The following is a 13,077-nucleotide window of genomic DNA, read 5'->3' as shown; positions in this document are numbered from 1 at the left end:
TCAAAATAATTAATAATTCCATCACCTTAACTTTTTTTTACATCCGCCTATCCCAGGAGCATGAAAGAAGAGGTAAAATACTTTAATTTTTTTTTATTTATGTCTTATATTACAAATTTACTGATTTACGGTATATAATATGGCTGCTTATTACTACCTCGTAATTTATATAAACAAAACGACTTAAAGTTTTAACAAAACGGAAGAAAAAAAGAAACGAAATTATGCATTTAGCCAAGAGTTGCACATGTGTAATTGCAGATGATAACGAAATCACCAAACGTATCAAAATACACGTTATAAAATATTAAACATTAAAAATATAACAAATTTACAATAAGATATAAATGAGCAAGATAATGGCAACACAACAAATTCAATTTTATCAATCAATTAATATAAATTTTGTAACGAAACCTTACTCCTTCTTTCCATCATACACTAGCAAATCGAAGAATGAACATTGAATACGTTATTTGTAAAATAGTGTGTTGAGAAATACGCGTCTTGTTTGAACTTCATTAAAATCTATACATTAACTTGTACATTTACATTATTTATCATATTCGTTTTGCACATGCACATATTTTTTTCTCAAAATTCGTTCCATCAATATATCATTATTTGCACTTGTTTACAGTTTGCACAACATTTTTTAACGTAGTTAATATTAATATTTCACGAATAAAAATATTTATATATGGCCTTTCTTCTGGTAGAGGTAAATAGTTTCTCTATAAATATAATTTTCATAGATAATTTGAAAATAAATGCTTTTGTAGTAAACTTTTGTGATTTCTCCTTGCACATTACAACTTGTACGTAATTTAAAACTGCATTAAGTTATTTAATTTGTTTGCAAATCAAGCGCACTTCACATTAGGCAATATGGTAATATCCGTTTAATGCATGAAACAGCAAGTCCCATACAATTGTAAATCTTTGCAAAACAAGAGCACTTTACATTTAGGCATAAATTGGATGGATTTTAGTACCAAATAGTAAACGAGCAAATTCGTTTTTGTTATAGGTAAGATCGTGTGGCGCCACGATCTAGTTCCAATCAACATTCGGGTACAAGAAAAACAATACTTAATTATATACAATGCATCAACTTTTTCATAACTCACATTCTCAAGATAAGCGCCCTTTATAAACTTGCATATTAAAGTAGTAACAGCTTAATGTTTGGAAATTCAATACACACACATTCCGAAGACGCATTATCTGGGCGCTTCGTTATCGTTCATTTGTGTTCGTTGCACGCAACTTAGGCAATTAGCGAACGCATATCAAGTTACAATTTCACGAGATCAGTTGCAAACTCCTATTCACTGGTATTATTGTACCTTAATAAACTATTCGAAAATACAAAGTTGATCAAAAATTGTTTCCAATTTCACTAGTTTCCGAGTTATTTCGAACTTGAAGCCTTGTATTTAGAGAGGCATGCTTAAGGTAGGTAATCGTAATTAAAATAAAAACTTGCATTAATAACCGTTTATGAGACCGAACTGATGGCGTTGTGAGGAGCACCCATTTGCGTGAGCACCTTGTCCAGCCACTGAAGTGGACCATGCAAATGCACTTCGATCCAGCACGGCGTGCTCGTCACGTCCTGCCGATGGTACTCGGCACCCCAGCCTTTGACAAAACTCATTCGAATTGTGCACATTTTCGTTAGCTCATATACCGCCTCAAAACCGTGATTGACACACGTGGAAAGCAATTGCGCAAATTCGGCATTATTGAATATCCGCAGCGAGCATCCAGCAGGTATTTTGCATACAGTCGACGGGTGGAAGCTGTGGTGGTGATTGCAGTTACGCGACTGCACAAAGATCGCACTGTCCGACAGACACTCGGCGTACACCTCGCCATTCACATAGTACAAATGTACACCTTTGCCGATATGACGTCGTGTGTTCTCTATGGTCGAGTTGCGGTTGACGTTGCTAAGTTGGCCAAGACAAAAACGATCGTGGTTGCTACGAGGGTTGGTAAAACCGTCAACAATGACAGACGTTGATTGACAGTGGAAAACTTCACCGACACGACAATTGAGCTCGTAGTAGGCTATCGACGCCCAGTACTGCTGTTCTTGGTAAGCTACTGATTGCACATCAGCGAGGTTTGGCTCGGTCGTAACATTGTTGTTCGCAGGCTGGTCGTCGGTGGGACTGTACGCCGGTGGTGGTGTTTCTGCTAAATTCGAGTACGGCGACTGTGGATTGTTCGACGACTGCAGCGAGCTAATGCTGCCAGGGCTGGGAATATTCGCCGGTGAGCTGGGGCTGGCGTGACCACTACTGAAGCCGGACGAAGAATAGCTAACGTTGTGCGGCATATTGTTGTCAAGAATCTGTTGGAAGGGCAGAAGGGAATGTCCGGGAACGTAATCGTTGTGTCTTGGCACGAGCACTGGCGGCAAAACTGGACTCTCGACCCGTTTGTAATGATAGGGATTGATGCAGACCTCTTTCTGCTTGGCTGAGAATGGATATTGGCACTGCTCTATAGGCTTAAGTTCGTGATGGCTCTGCAAGTCGGGCCATCGCCACACTCGGCAATATATCACATGCGGCAAACCTTTACGGTGTGAGACTTGTAGGCGGCCGTCAAGAGAACGCGGAATTGTTACACATTTACTGGGCGTTCCTGGACAAGATAACGCGCGCTCTAGGTCCTCGACAGCGCCTTTTCGTTTCTTCAACTTCTTTACCAAACTATCCACAGCTTTCTCAGCCCACTTTTCTTCTTCATCACCTTGCTTCCAGCCAAGTAGTTTCTTTACAGCTGGACTGGTGAAGGAAAACAAGCTGTTCAAGCTTGATATTGGCCCACTGGATGATTCAGGCTCATCAGTCTCCATGGTGTTATTGTTGTTTGCTCTAAAAACCAACATTGTGCTAAGACACTCACTTTTCCAAGGGGGTGAAATACGAATTTAAATAATGCGCACACAGTAGGGAAACTTGCAAACGGGAAATGAGTCAGCGCACGCACACAAACACCCAATTTTGAGTCACAATCACCGCTCGCATCTTATCAGCATAGCGTAACGTGTATGGAGCGTAGAGTGCAAATGCATGCGCCTAAACCAAAGTTAGAGCGAAAACTAAACGAAACTAATGCTACAGCAAGCCGAGAGGTGGGATGAACGTGATGTTGATCCGGGAAGCGTCAACAACACAGCGATGGTTAGTAACGGCATACGGCGAAGCGGAGATGAGGGTTTAATAAGAGCAAAAACATCGCAAAATGCGCGAGTGATGCAAACTAGTTTCGTTTCGAAATGAAGAGGTAGGATGCATCCCAGGCAGCGGTGTTACCAGTGTCGTTTGAACCAGGAAATGATTGCAGTTCGCTTACCTGTTAGGTTCGACGCTCGCCGCAGTGCGTGCGAAATTATATCGATGGCTCGCGCGTTTATTTATCCACGATGCGTAATCTCGATGTGACGGTGATTATCTCGGCGTGAACTTGTAACATTAGCGCCGAGCGCAAACTGCTTGCAATAACACAGAGCAACGCACAGAAGCCAACCGAAGCCCGACATCCAGACGCCAGGAAGCTCGTTCGCCGTTTGGCCGCGGGCGCTTCGGAGCGCTGCGTTTGCGCACGTCAAAACGGAATCGCCGCGACCTTGGCAAGCTCGCTTACGCTCGTTGCCGAAAACTGACGAACAATTAAATAAATCAATTATTACAGGGTGTTTTGCAGACTACTACTTATTTAAATTGTTTAATTCTCTACTGATTCAGTTTTCAACGCTAACCGCATCACAAGGCAACCATGAATACACATTTTAAGCAATTCAACTTTTTTTTTTCTTGTTTTGGTGTTGATAAATTGAGTGCAGTTAACTTAACATCACAAATTTAAATTGAATAAAGGTCAAAAACGAAACAATGACAATTAATAAAATGAAGTATGTTTATTACAACATAATAAGAAAAAAACTGATATGCTAAACTAAGTATAATCGATACACGTATGTAGGAAATGCCTAAAATTACCAAATTATATCCTGAAACATTTCAACTCGCTAATCATGACGCAGTTAGCCGGAGCAACAATATACAAAGTACATAAATACTGGCACCATCTCGTGACACGACGCATAGCATTGATGTTTAGTGGATAGCAATCAAACCAGATTCAAGCAGTTTATGTATTTTAGCAGCAATGTCGGGATTCTTTAGATGATCCTGCAAAGCCCTAGGATCGTTCTGCATCTGTTCGAGAATGATACGCATCGCGGGATCGCGGAGAATCTGCTGCACTTCCGGATCGGCCATCGCGCGCTGTCGCACCTTTTCTGGATCGCTGCTATCAAGCATGGTACACGATCGATAGCCCTGCAATGCTTCCGCGTTGTTGGGGTCCAACTCGAGAGCTTTCTGGAATGCGGCGCTAGCCTTCGACGGCTGCTGCATGCCTTGCAGAATGTGTCCCTTGCGAATCCATCCTTTGATGAATTTCGGATCTAAACGGACGCAATCATCACAATCCTTAAGGCCTAGATCGAAAGCAGCTAGTTTAGTGTAGCACGCCGCGCGATTACTGTACAACTTGGGATCTTCTGGATTACGTCTGATGGCTTCCGAGTAGTGTTTGACTGCGGTGGCGTAATCGCCCTTCTTGAAAAATTCATTGCCGATTTCCTTCTCGGCTTCGGCCTTGGATGGATCAACATAGGCCTTGCGGTCTTCCTCTCGGATAACCTTCTCGATATCGCTAAGAAGAGTCTTGATCTCGGGCGTTCTGTGTTCGGACATGGATTTTTCATAGTATACCTTAGCTTGCTTCCATTGTTTAAGTTTCTTGTAAGCATTGCCTATTCTCATCATGGCTTTAGCGATAAGCTTGAAATCGGCGCGGTTTTCACGTCCTATATCGATGCCCTTTTCGCATTGCTCAATGCACTTGTCGAATTGTTTCATCTCGAAGTATACAGCCGCTAAGTTATTAAAGAAAGTGATGTCGGTTGGGTCGTGCTCAATGGCCTTTGTATAAAATTCAATTGCCTTCTCAAAGTCTTTCTTCTTGTAAAACTCATTGCCCTTTTCTTTAGCAGCTTTTGCTTCCCTCTTATTTTCTGGTAAATCAGGCTCAGGCTCCTTTTTGGGCACTTCTTTTGGTGGCTCTTGTTTCTTGGGTGGTGGAGTGTAATCAGAATCAGTCTCCATTGGTTCACCCTCTAAATTTAATAGAACACTAAGTGTGGTCATCACTCTGGGATCCTGCAGTTTGGTGGCCATTGCTTGTGGATTTTGCTGAAGCTCAGCCAAAAGAGTTAAATAACTTGGATCGTTGAGCAGTTCCTTTGTGCGGGGATCATTCCGCAATTTGTTCATAACTTCCGGCCCTGTGAAGGGATTGGGGAAAGATCTAGACTGTTGTTGCCTGGCACTGCTTGCTCTGCAATCAGCCAGGCCCTCCTTCAAAGTGGCATTAGTTGGATCAAGTTGTAAGCCAGCAGTGTAAGTTTCAATTGCCTCATCTGTCCTATTCAAATATGCCAGGGCGAGACCTTTGCGTGAATAACCCTTTGCCCAGTCAGGTTTAATACTAACAGTCTTTTCAGCATCTTGCAATGCCATATCATATTGTTGCAATTTTGCATAGGCGGCTGAGCGATTCGAATAGAGAACGTGATTGTTGCCGTCAAGATCGATGGCATCCGAGTAGAATTTAATGGCCTCATCGAATTTGTTTTCCGCCAATGCCTTATTGCCCAAATCTTTCAATGCCGCAACCTAAAACCGCATGTTTTGATGAGAGTCCGGCAGAGCGTGTGTGGGTGACATGTGTGTGAATGGAATTGTTCGAAAACGGCGTGCGACTGATTTAACCGTCACAAAATTATAAATACTTACTTGATCCATTGCTTTGTATCGCACGGTGCACAGATTACTAGAGAAATGTGGTTTAACGCTGATTCAGAGTCAAAAACTAAGGTGTAAATGCGCACGAGCCGGCGAGGTTTTTGCAGCACATGAAATCACGCGAATGTTCCAGAACTCTCTTGCCGATCCCCCACTACAATATCAATGTTGACACCGAACGCGAACGGTCGTCAACGAAACGAAGCGGTAAATTCAAATAATCTGACATATACAAGATGTTCAAAAATTAAAAATAAATTGCTAGGAGATTATTAAACAAAACATGTTTATAAGATTTATAGTTTACCAATATATTCATATGATTTAGAAATTTGCCGAGTAATTCTCGTCAAGGAGAGACGCTCAAAACTATTACAAATGGCGGAGTTATCCAACTCCTGCATAAAATTGTTATATTGTTTCAGATCCATCTCACTGCACGTTTTGCGAAACGTGCCCGCAGAGTCCTCATTGATATCCGTCAGCACTTCAATCGCTTCATTGAAACACAACAGGACGCGCTCACAATCCTTGTCAGTGAGATGAAGATCGCCCAGCGATTGCACAAAGTACAAATTGCTGTACAAGTGTTTGCATTTGGCGCGCAGGATCACTTCAACTAAGAGCAGCACGATATCCTGATTGTTTGCAATTGGGATGTTACCAGGAATTTCCGAGCAATCACCGCCGCTTTCGGCGATGAGTTCGACCATTGCAAACTTCAAATCGGCGAAAATAAAATCGTAGCACGCCGACATGCATGCCATTTTTTCGTGGACTGTTTTATGTGCATCTAAACTAGCCAATTCCACAATGGATGCCGGCAATTGAACATGATCAAAATTATGAGAAAACTTCACATTTTGTAGAGATAAACACTTTTGGAAGATCAACTCATCTTCGGTCTTGAATGCTTCGTAAAAAATCGGCGCCACAGCATCATGGAATTGATTTAATATATAACTGAAATAGTATACACATTTAAAATATAATTTTCCGTATAATCTTATATTTAGGACTTTGTAAATACCAACCATTCTATTGACGTAACTAGTTTATATTTGGATGCTTTCTCTCCAACATATTTCTGCTTAATATCGTTGATGAATTGTAAAACTATTTCAGAAACGTCTTCACACTTTCGATTTTTTAGAATTCTATGTTTGATTTTGTCACATTTGCTTTGAAGTTTGTTCAGATCAATGAGATTTTCAGTTAAACATTGTTCTATTCTAAAAAATGCACATAATTTATTACTATTTCATGTTTAAAATAGAATTTAAGAACTTACTGCTTACAACTAAACTCATTCATGATGATATTACGTTGTTCACACTATTTTCACATGAATGATAATGATTTTATCAAATCATGTTAGTATTATCACACAAATTCTTTATCACAATTCTAATCGCTCCCCGTATCAAGCATTGTTCATGTTAAGTATTTTGCTATCTGCTTTTTGTCACAACAAAAACGCAACAATATTTCAATATGGTTGCCAGCGCTGTCATGGCAACCATAACAACAATACAAACAAGATCTTAAAAAAATGTGAGTTGCAATCAATACAAACACAGTTTTGTTTTGTTTCCGCATTCAACAATAACAAACAACCATTTTTGGTTGAAAAATAATTGAAATTTATTAAAGGAGTTAATTGTTTTCATAATAACATGGATTGGAAAAATAAAGTAACATCATTAACCGACATGGTGATACCGGGTATCACCGACACGAGTAACCATAAAATCATAGGTAAAACTAAGTAATTTTGACGTTTAATTACTGTAGTCATAATTTATAACTTAATTGATAATGCTGACTTAAATATATAGTACAATCATGATATATTGGTAGCATGATCACAATAAACATACGCACACATAGTAGAATGATGGATTGATTGATTGTAATTATGTATATTGGATTATTATTGCTTTAGAAAATGAAGTGATGTCCAATTTACCATTACAAATGTCACTGTATTTCAACGTTATATTTTTCCCCATTTGGTTGATTGTAATAGCTCTACTTTTATACGATAAAGTAAGTAAGTGTTTATAAATAGTCTAACAATAATTTCAAAGTATTTTTATTGCAGTACGCGTGTTATAACTCATTCACAAAATTTGTAATAATCACTATCATCGTAACCATTGTAATCGTGGAAACGCTGCGGTTATACTTGGGATATGAAGGAAATTTACAAGATAAAGTAAGTTATTAATATAAAAAAGATTTGTTTATTAAGTGTTAACATTAATTAATTAATTAATACATTGTAGATACCAGAACTGGCTGGATTTTGGATGTTATCTGTTTTGCTGCAACTGCCACTTCAGTGTTTCCTCTTGTTCAATCCACATTTTCGCCTGAATATACTGGACATAGTCGTGCAATCAACAATGTGCACACTTCTGACGACGCAGGTGATTAGTGGCTACCGAGGACTAACGTACACATCGAAACAACAAGCCATTTATTATCGTATCATAAAACTGCGCAATTCTAATCAAGGTGTACCCGGGCACCAGCCGGCTGGTGAAATAAAACAAGATTAAATTAATGATTGCATGTGCCATTGTGTGCAATGTTTGTTGAAACTAAACTTTATCAGTGTATTGCTTATGTGCAATATGTAAATGAACACGATTGTATACAAATGGTACGCTTAAGCTTCTACAAACTGATTTGTTTATAACCAACTTGTGGATGTAGATTCTTAAATAATTAAAACTCTTCTAGAGAAACAGTAAAAAGATTGGATGGTTTATTATTAAACGCGATCGCTGCATTCGAGACCATGTGCGAGATAGAATTGTATTAAATGATCGATGCATATTTTCAAGTTGATTAAAAACTGCCGCATATGGCTTTTGACCAATTCGTCTTTGCCTTTTTGTGTGAGAGCAAAAACCAGGAATAAATCGTTGCGTGATGGAGCAAACTTTACTACAATCTGAAAGATTCATTTCGATTTCATTTTATTACATCTACTCTGTAGAATTTGTGTCTTACGTTAAAAAGTGTTTGTCCCATCCATCCATGATAAATTTTAAGCGTTCTCTCATAAGCGATTTTCATCCAATCCGATGAATTACCATTTTCATTTGTTAAAATCAAATCAAAATAGTGCCACATAAAGTGTAATCCTCTGAAAGTTCTCAATGAATAACAAAAACAATCAAATATTGTGTTCATGTTGGTTTTTAATGCTGGTTACCATTGGTAACTTGAAAAAGTACCGTTTTCACTCACCTTCGAAGCCATTGTAAAGCATCTGTTACAACAATGGAACTTGTCTTGCTTTCTTCTATGACTAAGTCGTCTAAATATTTAAACTTTTCTTTGTTTTCCAAAAATTTCGTTTCAATCTTCTAACGTTTTAATAATAAATTGATATATTAATAATATACTTAATAAATGTAATAAAAATTTACTTACTGTTATATTTTGATTTAAATCGTATGTTATGGGAGTGAAAACCGTGCCGAACTTTTCTGCAGACAAACAAAAAGAAGCAAATTGCGTTTATTGCTCTTGGCAGCTTTTAAAAGTTAGGTCAAGTGCAGTCAAGTGCACTGATGCACTACACACCTACAAGGAGGCTTACACCTTTCGACGCATCTAGAAACTCTTGCGTATTTATACGTCCATTGTCAACGAATGGAAAAGAACTCATCGCCGTGTTGAAAATCGTGTCATTTTCCGACATTTTTTGTTTAAAAAGTTGAACTAGTTTTATTAGTGTTATTCTATTTCAAAACTAGTTTAAATTTCTTTGTCGATAAATATCAACAATATATTTCTAATACAATAGGCGTGCTTTAAATCTTTAAATTAAACATTTGCACTTAATTTGTTTATAATACTGGTTTGAATTAAAATTTTAAATGAGATGAACTCTTATGGAAATGCGTTTACGTAAAGTTATTAATAAAACAAGTCCGCGTTGGACAACGTCTGAGCGTGAACTATGATCGCGACTACAAGCGCATAGCGCACTTGTATGTATGAAGCGTATGGATCTTGATTATTATTACAGTCATTACAATATTACATTCGCGCTGTATTTTAATACAAAGTGGTGATGGATTTAATCGACTGTAAAAACTTATTACAGTGGAAACTTTTTATAGACTCACTTGTCTGTGCAAATATTGTTAAACTTTTATAACAGAAATATTCAGTATCAAAGAAGAGACATTTAAATCTACAGGAATTGTGTTGCGATTATAAACTTTAAAAAGACCCTATATATTTTATGAGAGAGGTTGTTTGATCGTAGGCAACCAATACAGCTCCTAAAACCACAACAATCAATGTGCGCCAACAACAAAACAATAATAAAGCAACTTTGTGAATGTTGAAGATCTACGAATAAAATAAAAATAAATCTGGCTACTACGTAGATATAAATTAAACGACAATTATTTAAGAATCTATCACTTCAAATGGATAAATATGAAGCATTTGGCTTACTTGGAGAAGGTTCTTTTGGCAGAGTTTATAAAGCTAAAAGAAATGAAGATGGAATCTTTGTAGCACTTAAAGTTATCAGTAAGGTATGTTTTTGTATTTGTTCTACTCATACTTACATTATTTCTTATACTTAAGAGAAAACTACTTGAATTTGTATATATTTTGAGGTTATCAAAGTATACACAACTTTGTTTATTAAAAGGTTAACAATCTATGATAAACAACTTATACTTATCTATATTTCAGAGAGGTAGATCTAATAAAGAACTGACAGGTTTGAGGAGAGAATGCAAGATACAGAGGAATCTACATCATCCAAACATAATTCAAATGTTAGACTCTTTTGAAACTGACAAGGAGGTAAATAATTCAATATAATCACCAATATAAACTTTGTCAACACAGACAATTTTGTGTTTTAGATAGTGGTAATAACAGAATTTGCCCATAAGGAACTCAATTATATTTTGAGTAAGGAAGGATATTTATCAGAAGAAAGAGTGCAGAAAATAGTATGGGACTTAGTTTCAGCCTTATATTATTTGCATTCCAATAGAGTTTTACACAGGTAAAACATTAATGCTTCAATAAATAAATAAATAAGTGTATTAATTCTATTACAGAGATTTAAAACCACAAAATATTTTGTTAGATGCAAATAACACTGCAAAATTGTGTGATTTTGGCTTTGCAAGAAATATGAGTACAGGCACACATGTTCTCACATCTATTAAAGGTGAATACGCATTAGTTATTACGATTATTTTGATTATTATATTATTTTTCATAGGTACACCACTTTATATGGCGCCGGAACTAATCGAAGAACAACCCTATGACCACAATGCTGATTTATGGTCTCTAGGATGTATTATCTACGAACTTCTTGTTGGCGCACCGCCATTTTGCACTGCTTCAATTCTCCATTTAATAAGACTGATAAAACATGAACAAGTGCAATGGCCGACATTTTTATCGGAACATTGCATTTCATTTCTCAAAGGCCTTCTGCAAAAGAATCCTGGTAAACGCATGTCGTGGCAAGAGATTTTAAACCATCCCTTTGTAAAGGGTCATATTATAATCACCGAACTTGCTCCCGCAATGCCATTGACTCGGCCTATGTCGGCGAATACTCTACAAGTGAAAGAACATCAACGAAATCATCACATCAGTCAAAAAATATCTAAACAGTTAGTTACTTGCACTAAAAATTATACAAATGTTTATTTGTTAATTTATTTTATAGAACGAATATTAATACAACAAAAGTACATACTGAAGAAGCTAAAGCTGATCATGACAAACCTACTACTAGTAAGGATAAAACACAAAGTAGTAAAGATAAACCACAAGCTAGTAAAATAAGTAAGAGTGGTGAAACTAAAGTGACACCCACGACTTCCGTGGAAACAAAACGGCAGCATAACGAACTGAATGAAAGAATCTCAAAATTATCTCTGGAAAGGAATAAAAACACTCCGGAATTAACTAAAGCAGAACCTCTAGATTTTCATGAAGACACCCAACCCATAGAAAGTGAAGAATGGGTTGTTTTTATATATAAAACAATGGAGGAGATAATGAATGGTCAAATAGATTGCTTATTGCAACCTGGTAGCACTAATGTGCTTGTAATCCCATTGAGGAATCCACGTGCAAGTCCCAAAGTAGTGGGTTTTGTGGCGAATTTATTTTGTTTACCGTTTGTCGTGACGGGTATAAGTAGTGAGTCCAAGGAACAAATTCTTCAGGTTTATCTGGATGTTAAACTCGTGCCTAATTTGATTTATGCATCGAAGCTCTTGATACGATTAAAAAACGCTAGCCAAGAAAATGTCGACGTATCAGCTGAGATTAAGGAACGAAATGTTGGAGATTTGTCTGAAGAAGAGTTGCAATGCTTGGAGCATATTTATTTACTGATATGTCACTTGATTTATGTGGAAGAGAAGTATGTCAGCCAGTTTTGCGATTCGGTGGTAATTCTGAACATTTATCATCTTATTAATGGATTTTTACATTTAGGTTTGTGTATTACTTTGTTTATATTAACAAAAAAACATTTAATGATTCATTTATACACAGGAAAGAAGAAATTGAAGATTGTAACTGATTTATTAGCTATTTTAACGCATGTGATGCACAAAAATCCTGAAAACTATGAAATTATCGACAAAATCATTCAAACACCACAAGCTGGAGAAGGTTTGGACTTCGTTGGCATGTTGCGTAGCAACGAGGCTCTGTTAAGAGAGAGAATGTGCAATTTTATGCTGCAGGTTGCAAAATTAACGCCTAAAACAATTGAATTGTTTTGGAATCCTCAAATTCGTGATACCCTTGAAGCATTGATGTATGATTCAGTGGAAAACGTACGAAATGTAAGTTAAAAATGTCCCAGAAGTGAATTGATTAATAAATATCATGGGTTTTTGTTTCGTAACATAGGCAGCCGAATTAGCAGTGGACGAATTGAAAGCCCACGAGTTCTACACGAAGAAGTCGCATGAAAGTTGAATTAAATAAAATATACCGACTCAATTTATTGCAAATCATGAACAATTACTTGTCCACAATATAAATATTTGTTGGTTGTGAATCTTTACTTAAGCTTTCTTTATAATTCGCAAATATTTAAGTTTTATTGTGCAAATTTTATTACTTTATTTGCTTACTTTCTAAAGCCTTTTTTAAACAT

At 37.1% G+C, this 13,077-nt stretch overlaps 6 protein-coding genes and 1 long non-coding RNA gene across 7 annotated transcripts; 3 read left to right on the top strand and 4 right to left on the bottom strand.

Moving 5' to 3' along the window:
- Positions 1–78: 78 nt before the first annotated feature.
- Mad (Mothers against dpp) lies at positions 79–3,610 on the bottom strand. The gene is made up of 2 exons (XM_065317562.1): positions 3,373–3,610; positions 79–2,891 (listed from the first exon to the last, which is right to left on the bottom strand). The coding sequence occupies exon 2, from the start codon at positions 2,870–2,872 to the stop codon at positions 1,502–1,504; it is 1,371 nt and encodes a 456-aa protein (XP_065173634.1). The 5' UTR covers positions 2,873–2,891; positions 3,373–3,610; the 3' UTR covers positions 79–1,501.
- Positions 3,611–3,918: 308 nt separating this feature from the next.
- Stip1 (Stress-induced phosphoprotein 1) lies at positions 3,919–6,036 on the bottom strand. The gene is made up of 2 exons (XM_065317557.1): positions 5,883–6,036; positions 3,919–5,762 (listed from the first exon to the last, which is right to left on the bottom strand). The coding sequence occupies exons 1-2, from the start codon at positions 5,889–5,891 to the stop codon at positions 4,137–4,139; spliced, it is 1,635 nt and encodes a 544-aa protein (XP_065173629.1). The 5' UTR covers positions 5,892–6,036; the 3' UTR covers positions 3,919–4,136.
- LOC135803852 (uncharacterized) lies at positions 6,002–6,934 on the top strand. Its single transcript, XR_010550896.1, has 2 exons — positions 6,002–6,098; positions 6,317–6,934. It is a non-coding gene; the product is annotated as an uncharacterized lncRNA (long non-coding RNA).
- On the bottom strand, positions 6,178–7,349 carry LOC135803849 (uncharacterized). The gene is made up of 3 exons (XM_065317563.1): positions 7,183–7,349; positions 6,926–7,123; positions 6,178–6,854 (listed from the first exon to the last, which is right to left on the bottom strand). Exons 1-3 carry the CDS (start codon positions 7,203–7,205, stop codon positions 6,188–6,190), a joined length of 888 nt encoding a protein of 295 aa, XP_065173635.1. The 5' UTR covers positions 7,206–7,349; the 3' UTR covers positions 6,178–6,187.
- Positions 7,350–7,508: 159 nt separating this feature from the next.
- LOC135803851 (transmembrane protein 17-like) lies at positions 7,509–9,085 on the top strand. Its single transcript, XM_065317565.1, has 4 exons — positions 7,509–7,649; positions 7,837–7,940; positions 7,996–8,109; positions 8,180–9,085. Exons 1-4 carry the CDS (start codon positions 7,568–7,570, stop codon positions 8,453–8,455), a joined length of 576 nt encoding a protein of 191 aa, XP_065173637.1. The 5' UTR covers positions 7,509–7,567; the 3' UTR covers positions 8,456–9,085.
- On the bottom strand, positions 8,115–9,874 carry LOC135803850 (glycolipid transfer protein). The gene is made up of 5 exons (XM_065317564.1): positions 9,492–9,874; positions 9,339–9,394; positions 9,153–9,271; positions 8,913–9,048; positions 8,115–8,853 (listed from the first exon to the last, which is right to left on the bottom strand). Exons 1-5 carry the CDS (start codon positions 9,607–9,609, stop codon positions 8,671–8,673), a joined length of 612 nt encoding a protein of 203 aa, XP_065173636.1. The 5' UTR covers positions 9,610–9,874; the 3' UTR covers positions 8,115–8,670.
- Positions 9,875–10,191: 317 nt separating this feature from the next.
- On the top strand, positions 10,192–13,053 carry fu (STKc_STK36 domain-containing protein fused). Its single transcript, XM_065317556.1, has 8 exons — positions 10,192–10,459; positions 10,623–10,736; positions 10,799–10,944; positions 11,000–11,112; positions 11,167–11,569; positions 11,626–12,404; positions 12,465–12,760; positions 12,828–13,053. Exons 1-8 carry the CDS (start codon positions 10,349–10,351, stop codon positions 12,894–12,896), a joined length of 2,031 nt encoding a protein of 676 aa, XP_065173628.1. The 5' UTR covers positions 10,192–10,348; the 3' UTR covers positions 12,897–13,053.
- The last annotated feature ends 24 nt before the right edge of the window (positions 13,054–13,077 follow it).

The sequence above is a fragment of the Atheta coriaria genome, unplaced genomic scaffold, assembly GCF_025399875.1.
Source record: "Atheta coriaria isolate IRGN ID8LTWV9N9 unplaced genomic scaffold, Caltech_Dcor_3.1 hic_scaffold_3_pilon, whole genome shotgun sequence".
Classification (NCBI taxonomy): domain Eukaryota; kingdom Metazoa; phylum Arthropoda; class Insecta; order Coleoptera; family Staphylinidae; genus Dalotia; species Dalotia coriaria.
Note: the sequence above shows the minus strand (reverse complement) of the source record. Positions and strands in the feature narration are given on the sequence as shown.